The sequence below is a fragment of the Mus pahari genome, chromosome 10, assembly GCF_900095145.1.
Source record: "Mus pahari chromosome 10, PAHARI_EIJ_v1.1, whole genome shotgun sequence".
Lineage (NCBI taxonomy): Eukaryota > Metazoa > Chordata > Mammalia > Rodentia > Muridae > Mus > Mus pahari.
Window position 1 is genome coordinate 39,740,882 of NC_034599.1, and position 9,716 is coordinate 39,750,597.

The following is a 9,716-nucleotide window of genomic DNA, read 5'->3' on the forward strand; positions in this document are numbered from 1 at the left end:
TATAACTGGTGTATATGTTACACTGTATTGTATTAGCGTATAACTGGTGTATATGTTACACTGTATTGTTTAGGGAGTAGTTGTCCAGAAGTGCTGCCTCCAGTGCAGTTGATGTGCCAAGGGGAGGACCTTAAGTTGTTTTGTTTCTGATCTGTTCAATCTTGTTTGTGCCATTCAGAATGCCACCAAATGAATATATTGCTGCTCTGTGTTTTGGCATATTACAGACTTGTACATACATGATGCTCTCACAACATGTGAGATAGTTACATATTTTTATATTTAAATCATTTTATTTACCACTTAATTTTTTTGCCAATTTTAAACTCATTAAACACATTTTTCTTTAGGTCGCTTTGGTCATCTTGGCTTAGCCATCAACTTGATCACATATGATGATCGCTTCAACCTGAAGAGTATTGAGGAACAGCTGGGGACAGAGATCAAACCCATCCCAAGCAACATTGACAAGAGCCTGTATGTGGCAGAATACCACAGTGAGCCTGCAGAAGACGAGAAACCATAACAAGCATGTATGTACCTAGTAACCTGACAGAACCTTCAAGGATTTCCAAACCCTGCCCAGTGTGAGCAAGCGCCTGCAGTCGCAGCCCTCTGTGGGAACTAAAGTCAATAGGGCCACATAGCCCTATTGAAAACACAGAAGGCTTCTCCATGATACCTCTTCCACTTTATTTTTATGTATTTGTTTTTGAGAGAGGCTCAGGCAGCCAGAGATGCCTCCAGACTCTTCATCTACTGTAGAATAGTCTTGAAAACCCAGTGTTCATGCTTCCACTTTCCCGGTGCTGGCATTAGAGATGAAGGCCACACACATGGCCTCTTAGTTGTGAATGAAGGCTGCCTGCAGTCAGGACTTGGAAGGTCTCATTCTGTCCTGGGGTGTGTGGGAAACTGTTGTAGTTCAGTTGACTTCTCTCAGCCAGCCTGTAGCCTTAGCTCCACTGAAACCGACTGGACTTGCGTGCCACAGCGAAGTGGAATCTCCGTGTGACTAGTAGGTCACCTTTGGAGAAAGGGCTAGAGAGGGTTTACTTTAAGGCTTGTGAAAACACGTCTCCTTTTTTTTAATATTGCTTTCATGGATACTAATTCTAAACTTTTCCCGTAGGCTTTGACAAACTACAGAAGGCTCTTTGGATCTGTGACACATCATTTTGGGGGGGTGCTCTTCTCTTTGTGGGTTTTTTCATCTTTATTTTGGAACTATGAAGACTTATATAAGAGCTCAGACATTTTTCTTTTTTTTAACTGGTGAAGAAAAACTGAAAAGAAGACATAGACCTTTTTTGTTCCACTTGTTTGCACTGTGTGCTGACTAAACATGTGTTGCACTAACTGCTGGTTTTTAAAGATGTTTTCTGGGGAAAGGGGACAAGGAAGGAGGAAAAGAAAAGAAGGGGAGAAACCCTAAAAAAGAGAAGAATTTTGGTGAACACATGCACCTGTCTAAAATTCTCCAATAGCTGACTCTACTGCATTTCAACTTCTCCCTGATTATTCATCCGTTTTTAAGCCTGAAGAGCTTACTACTTATTTGTGCGAAGTGCCTTATGCTACAAGACCATTAAGAATATCATCTTTACACACAGCCCAAGGAATCAACAGAGTCATGTTCTATTTTCTTTTTTATTTCTTTGCCTCTTCATTTTGGTTTCAAGTTGAAGTCTCACTTCCTGTTCTACCAGTACTCACGCCCAGGGCTGGAAGGTGGACTAGTGATGGTAGCGCCATTTTCCTTTTCTTTATATGGAGGAGTTGATTCACAACTGCAGTCCATCCACACTGTAAATACATGTATTTAAAAAAAAAAAAAACAATACCAAGTAAAATTTTCTTCCGGGCTGAGTAGACGCACCATCGCCGCTCCCAAAGGAAAGAGCAGCCTCTCACTGCAAGAGCCAGATGACAAGCCTCTGTGCTCTACAGCAGCACACTACGCTGCCTCACACGCGCCCAGGAGCGAGCAGGAAGGCACTCGCTGTAAAGACTTGTCGGAGGGAGCCTTGACCCTCTTTCCTCTGTGGCAAAGCGCGACCCGTAGAAAATTGGATGTGTATACTTGTATAAACTTTGTAAATAAGTTTTTTTCTGGGTTCATATATATATATATAAATATATATATATATACATACATATATATATTATTTTTTTTGGATGAAGGTTGCTGGGATTAAGGGATTAGAGTGATTATGGGAGCAGCTAAAGATGAGAGGGGCTCAGTTTTCTGCAACACTAAATTCTAAAAAGTACTTTGGCCTCTAACTGTAGGAAGCAGACCTCTGCAGGCCCTGTGTTGGAAAAGGGCCCAGAAGCCCGGCCACACCGCTCTTGTAATGCACAGGCAGCCGTCTTAGCAGACAGCAAGGGAGCTTTGCAAGGCTGTGCTCCCTGAGGGCTTTGAGAAGCTCTGTGGTTTGGCTCTCCCGTCCTAAATGTTTGAGGAACTTCCCAAGTTCTGCAAAGGGGAACAAAGATTAATCTTGGAGTATGAGAAGCAAGTGTACAGAGTGTAGTCTTAGAGCAGAGTGTGTAAAGCATGGATTTGTACCTCACCGGACCAGCCAGTGCAGCCTCGGCGGGCTTGGCGGTTGTGGAGCCTAGTTATCCACGGCCCCTCCTGTTGTGTGAGGCTCCCTCTGCCTACCTTGATACATATATTTTTGCAGGAATGGGCAGCCCATGAGAGCTGTTAACTTCCATGCTGCAGAAAGCTGCTTGCCCTCTGTTCTCTGTGCCGCACTAAGAGTTGCTGTCTGTCGTTTTGCATTGTAAATTGCTGGCAGATGCTTGAGGTTGGTAGTGTTGCTTTAAACTGTGCCTCTCCCAACATGCTTGATGTTTGGCCTGATCTCCAGGCAAAAGGAGGGAGATGAATCAACCAGTGAACTTTTTTTTAAAAAATGTTTTTAATTCCCTTTTAACCCAGTATACTAGGTCAGGAGGCATCTAGGGAACAAAAAAAGCAAAAAACAAAATTTTAAAAAAAAATTGATTTTCATATTCCATCACTTTGAAAACCTTAAAACTATGACAAGGTATGTTGAGTCTGCTTCCATCGCCTGAAGAGAGGAGTCAGTTATTCAAAGTTGCTTTGAATTTGCCTAGTTCTAAAGCAAAAGTATTTGTGACTTATCCCAAATCCCTTGGGGATCAAAATCCTACAGATGCCTCCTTATCAGATATAACCCTGACTAACGACTGTAGCAGGGCTGCGCGGTACAAACCCCCAAAGGCAAGTCCAGTCAAGTGTTGGCTACAAAACAAACCAAGTTAATAAGGAAGTCACTTTTTTAGGGAGGGTGGGAGTGGGGTCTTAAAAACTCTTTATTTTGACCAACAGATCTTGCCCTTGTACCGATGCAGCTCTCCTCCTTCCTGCCTTTGGCGAGATGAGGGATCTCCCCGTAGAACAACATCAGCAGGAAAGGAGTATAAATTCAATCTGCTATCTCGCCAGAGGGCAAGTGGGTGATTCAACGAAGTGCAGTCTCTTGCCAACCTTGGACTGCTCTGCCAGGTGCCACATGCCTATGAGTCCCTCTTAAAGCACAGACTCCATGAGAGTGTTCAGAAGTACAGCCTCTGCTGAGGGTGGCACTTGGCCTAGCTGGGCACCCATCCCAGAGCTGTCTGAAGAGGCGGTGCTGGGCGGTGCTTGGCTCACATGAGCTCTTGTTAATGGGAAGATGCCCTACCGACCAGGCCAAAGCCTGGTTGGTGGTTTTTTTTTTGTTGTTGTTTTTTTTTTTTTCCTTTTTAATCCCTCTTAATAAGGAATATTGCTACTATTGGAAATAGTCTTTCAGGTTCTTTCCAGTAATTTTTAAAGTAATGGTTATGTTTTAGTTTTCTCCAGTAGTTCATTTCGATAAAAACCAATGTCCTATTTTTAATATCCACCTCAATGCGTTTAGCCTCTGGTCATGTAGTTGTGTAGTAAGTTACAGGTTATTACACCTTGCTGCCTCAGGGCCTGTTTTTTCTCTCCCTTAATGTTCTGAACATGAAAGAAACTTTCTTAGGAATGGAATACATTTACCATAAAATGTTTTTCCTGGAAAGGAAAACCTAAGTAGCTCTAAATTATTTCCAGATGGGCACCAGCATCATAACAATTGGTTGGCCCAGTGGGGTGGGGTGGGGTGGGTGGTTGTCATACTCGGTTTCAGAATGAGATGAGGGCATCTTTCCTTGGCCACCTGCTTTGTGCTGGACACCATCGTGCTCGGTGAGAACAGAGCACAGCACAGAGCTTGGAGTGACGTGTTGGAGACAAAACATCTCATTCTGGTCATTTGGTTTTTTTTTTTTTCTTTTTCTTTTTTTTTTTTTTTAAATAGGGGTGGGAGGGGAGGGTACTGTGTCCCAAAAGGGAGGGTGTCTGCACTAAGGATTTAGAAACACTTTGGAAGCTCATAACCTCATGGGAAACTGCCTTTAGCCACATACTCTCCTGACCTTTAGATGAGTAACAAAAAGATGAAATAAGTTTGTGGGAATTAAGCCATGTTATTTTAATTGGATACTTTTTTTTTTTTTCCTCAACTCTCTGTGTATCTTTAAAATTGTTACTGTGGAATGATTTTCTTGCCAAATAACTTTGTCAGGCAAAATTATTGGCCTCATGGGAGGTGAAGTAAGCCAGATTTTGGGTGAATTTATGTGGACTTTGGTGAGTTTGTAGTTCTACTTTATATTCATAAAGATAGTTTTTTAAAACTCCCAAAGCAAATCTATTTTCTTCTCTAATGTAAAAACTCATCTTTGGAATAAAGAGTTAGTGTCCAAGGGCTGTAACAGATATGAGGTCAGAGGGAGCTGGCCTGGCCTGGACTCTGCCCCTCCACAGCTGACAGACTCCAACAGAAGTGTATTTAAATCTCCAGTAGACAGCTGGGCAGGGCAAGGGAGGGGTGGGCCTGGGTTAGTAAGCTGCAGGCTGCTGTATTTTAACCAGTGGTTCTTGGGTAGGGGTGCTGGAGAATACAAAGTCACTTCCCTTTTTTGAAACAAATTAGAAAAAAATTACAATTTTTTGTTTAGTAAAAATAAGAAAATTCTAATGTCCCTAGTCACAAGGGACCAGTTCCACTTTGAGCAGTAGGAACTTAAAATTTTGAAAACATTTGGGGAAAGGGAAAATTGGCTTTCTGTTTAATTGGCAAATGTTCCAGTGGGAGGGTCTGTTTTTGTTGGGATGTGTATGTACATGTCTATAGACCTGAGAGTCTTTAAGGAGTTATACATGGTTCAGAAAAGATGGTTGGTAAAATCTTGATTATTTCTTTTTGTTAATTTATCTCAATAAAAGCCCACTGGAACTTCAGGTGTCTTGTTTGTATGTTCTTGAAGCAAGTTGTGCCTTTAGGAATCCGAGAATATGTTACCATTGTACTTGAAGTGGTGCGTCCGGCCCACTTTCTTGTGAGCCTAGTTGAGTAAACTAGTTGAGTAGTCTCCCACCCTAGGCTGCCCACTGCACAGTTTCCATTGCAGAGGTGAAGAACCAAGATGGGTTGGGATTCTAAATCATCAGCTCCCTTAGTTACTGTCAATGTTAAAGAACAGGAAAAAAAATCAGACACTCCCAAGAAGGATGCTGCCAGTCCTTCCCCAGCCCCAGGAGTCTGCTTAGATGAAATACAATCTGCTAGTGAAAGATGAGCCCTAGTGGAAAGAGGGTGGAGGGGAACTGCAAGAGTGCCCTTAGTTTGAGTTCAGAGCCTGCATTTCCAACCTTAGCACACTTTTTTGTTTGGTTTGGTTTTGTTTTTTTTTTTTTCGAGACAGTTTCTCTGTGTAGCCCTGGCTGTCCTGGAACTCACTCTTAGACCAGGCTGGCCTCGAACTCAGAAATCTGCCTGCCTCTGCTTCCCAAGTGCTGGGATTAAAGGCGTGTGCCACCACTGCCCAGCAATTTTTTTATTTTTATTTTTTATTTTTGCTTTTTGCTTAACACACTACTATAAATACCCACAAACTGATTGTAAACCCGTGACCCTCAGCCTCCCTAATGCTGTGACCCTTTGATACAGCTCCTCATGTGGTGGTCCACCTAACCATGAGTTTTCTTTAGCTGCCACTTCATAACTGAAATTTTGCTAGTGTAAATAACCTGTTTTCCTATGGCCTCTGACAATCCCTGTGAAAGATTCCAATCCAAAGGGGTCCCAACCAGCAGGCGTGTAAAAAACCCTTTGCCTGTAATTAAGCCCTTCTCACACTAACCTGTCCAGAGTGGGTTATCTGTTTCTTGTCTCTAGATTGATAGATACATGCTCTTGGTGGCCCCAGGAAACAGACTGAAAATGAGATTCTATGGTGGTGGCACACGAATTTAAGCCCAGTGCTCCAGAGGCAGAGGCGGGCAGATCTCCAAGTTTGAGGCCAGCCTGATCTACAAAACAAGTTCTGGACAGTCAGGGCTACACAGCACAACTTGAGCCTTCAGCCACCCAAGAGGCTGTGAGCTGCCTAATACAAATTACATGTCACTTAGTTCAAGCTACAAGGCAGCTTTGAGCTTTGTTGGTCCTGAAGTTTGGGTTCTCAATGATTGAGGAATACCTCCACCAGGGGATTCAAAGTGGGTCCTTTTAAACTAGAAGCAGGCTGTCCCTGCCCACACGGGGCTAAGGAACCCACAGGCGTGGTAACACTATTTTCAGTAGCCAGTCTTGATTGGAAGAATGAAACTGGGTTGTAGCTACTGTCAGGATAAGGAAGAACATGTCTGTGACAAGGTAGGTCGCCAGGGCTCCCATCCAATATGATAAAAAGGATAGTGTCACAGGGTGGGCTGCAGAGCCGACAGCCAAGATGCCTCAAGGACAGTTTGGACTGGAGATGTATCTTAATGGTAGGGTGCTTGCCTGGCAATCCTTAAGTCCCTGGGTTTGATCTCCAGGTCTGGAAGAAAAAAGAAAATGTGGATTGTTTCAGCCCACAAGCTTCAGGGCCAGTACAGGTAGGAAGCGAATTACACTGAGCATGCGCGGGTGTCCCGCCCGTTGCAGAAAAGACTGTTCTGAGCATTTCTTCATTGTTCATTAATTCTCCTTTTGTCTTCTCCCGTTCTCCTACCAGGTAAGCTATAATAAAGATTAGCCCTGTGTCTTAGTCAAAGGAGGTCCTGGCCTCAACCAAAAGCAGCTTGAGCCTGGCCCGAGGAGAAGTGACAGGGATGAATTGCTACCCTCCCCTTCCATGAGACTTGTTACTGTTCTGATATTTTGTTTGGTGAGACAGGGTCTAATAGATTCCCAGGCTAGTTTTCAGCTTAATGCATAGCTAAAGGTGATCTCGAACTTCAAATCCTAATGCCGCTCTACCCTCCAAATACCCAGATAATAGGCATGTCTGCCATGTCCAGTTTATATGGTTCTGGGGGACATGCTACCAGCTGAGCTATGGTCCCAGTTCTTGTAGGAAATGAAACTATTTGACAAATGATGTCACTTTGATATGAAGATTACAATGAACTAGGGGGAACTAAACAGGAGCCAACGGATGCCTAGAGATCCCACCCAGAGCTTCCAGATCCAAAGACTGAGGGAAGGAACAAGACGGAAAGGAGAACTGGCAAATACAGACAGGAAGTACAAACACTGGGTGAAAGGCTTTCAGAACTAAGGACAGATACATGGCCCCTGACTGATCCAGCAGTCCCGGACATGCTGTCTTCTCTCCTTTCATCCTTCTCGCCTCTTTCTTTTGACAAGGCCTAGGCTGGTCTCAACCGCTGTGCTCAGGGCCCTCCCACCTCAGCCTCTCCAGGAGCTGGGATCACAGGCATGGACCACCTCACCCGGCTAACGCTTAGCTCTAAATTATACTGCTGTTTCCCATCTTCCCAACAGCGATAAGGTTTGGTAAACATGAACATAAGTGAAGTTAAGAATGCCAAGCTCAGCCGGGCGTGGTGGCGCACGCCTTTAATCCCAGCACTCGGGAGGCAGAGGCAGGCGGATTTCTGAGTTCGAGGCCAGCCTGGTCTACAAAGTGAGTTCCAGGACAGCCAGGGCTATACAGAGAAACCCTGTCTTGAAAAAAAAAAAAAAAAAAGAATGCCAAGCTTTGGAGATAATCTGTCTACATTCACTTATCCCACCTCCAAGTTTTTCTTTTCTTGTTTTTGTTTGTTTGTTTTATTGTTGAGTCAAGGTCTCTTTTTAAAATTTATCTTTTATTTATTTTCAATTTCATGTGCATTGGTGTTTTGCCTGCATGTATGTCTCTATGAGGGTGTTCGATCACCTGTAACTAGAGTTGTAGACTGCCATGTGGGTGCTAGGAATTGAACCTAGGTCCTCTGGAAGAGCAGCCAAAGCTCTTGGCCTTTGAGCCATCTCTCCAGCCTGGGCCAAGGTCTCTTTATGTAGCCCGAGCTGTCCTAGAAATCACTCTATAGACCAGGCTGACCTTGAACTCAGAGATCTGCCTGCCTCTGCCTCCCGTGCTGGGATGAGTGCTGCATCTGACCAACTCTGCTTCTGCTGTTTTCCCATTTGTCCTGTCTTCTTTTGTTCCCCTCCTATTCTTTCTTGTCTCCCTCTTCTTCTCCTCCATCTCCTTCTCCCTCTCCTCTTGCTCTCCTCTCCCTCCTCTCTTCTGGGTCTCTCTCTCCCTTGCTGAGCTGTGGCTCTAGGCATCTTCATCTTCCCTGCACGATGTCTTGTTCTCATGTGAGTAGCTCAGCTAGGAGACAGTGCACCACACAGACCAGGACAAGGCCCTGTAGGACACGGTCCTGTTCCAGTGCTTTGAGGCAGCCCTTTGCTTATCTGACCTGTGCTGTGAAGGCACTTCCCAGGTGGGCCCTCCTCTTTTGTTTCAGGCCACAGGCTAGAGTCACATACGCAGGAAAGTCCAGAAGGAGCAGCTGTGCGGTGGTGACTGAGGAAATCCTCCTAGAGCCACAGTTCTCAACCTAGAGGTCAAGACCCTTTGGTGGTCAAATAACCCTTTCACAGGGTCACCTAGGCCCATCAGAAAGCACAGATGTTTGTATCACAATTCATGGCAGTAGTAAGATTATAGTAGTAATGAAAGAAAGGCTGCAGCATTAGGAAGATTAAGAGTCACTGTCCTAGAGGGACCTTAGCAATGGACTTCAGGGTTACTATTGCTGCCATGAAATACCATGACCAAAGCAACCTGGGGAGAGGGTTTATTCAGCTTCGCTTACATCTCACAGTTTATCACCAAAGGAAGTCAGGACAGGAACCCAAGCAAGAGGGGATCCTGGAGGCAGGAGCTGATGCAGAGGCCGTGGAGCGGTGCTGCTTACTGGCTTGCTTCCCCTGGTTTGCTCAGCCTGCATTCTTTTTTCTTTTCTTTTCTTTTCTTTTCTTTTCTTTTCTTTTCTTTTCTTTTCTTTTCTTTCTTTCTTTCTTTCTTTCTTTCTTTTTCTTTCTTTCTTTCTTTCTTTCTTTCTTTCTTTCTTTCTTTCTTTCTTTCTGTTTTTCTTTCTTTCTTTCTTTCTTTCTTTCTTTCTTTCTTTCTGTTTTTTGTTTTTGTTTGTTTGTTTGTTTGAGACAGGGTTTCTCTGTGTAGCCCTGGCTGTCCTGGAACTCACTTAGTAGACCAGGCTGGCCTCGAACTCAGAAATCTGCCTGCCTCTGCCTCCCGTGCTGGGATCAAAGGTGTGCGCCACCACCAACCGGCTCAACCTGTTTTCTTATAGAACCTGG

The 9,716-nt window shown here is 44.2% G+C and overlaps 1 protein-coding gene across 5 annotated transcripts in view; it reads left to right on the forward strand.

The window, feature by feature from the left end:
• Positions 1-5,350, forward strand: part of Ddx6 (DEAD-box helicase 6) — a 39,030-nt gene extending 33,680 nt beyond the window's left edge. For all 5 annotated transcript variants that reach the window (XM_021206252.2, XM_021206251.2, XM_021206249.2 and 2 more), the window contains exons 13-14: positions 351-533; positions 1,133-5,350. In XM_021206252.2, the coding sequence (XP_021061911.1) occupies positions 351-526 (176 nt within the window). In that variant the 3' untranslated portion in view covers positions 527-533; positions 1,133-5,350. The remainder of the gene's footprint in view (positions 1-350; positions 534-1,132) is intronic.
• The last annotated feature ends 4,366 nt before the right edge of the window (positions 5,351-9,716 follow it).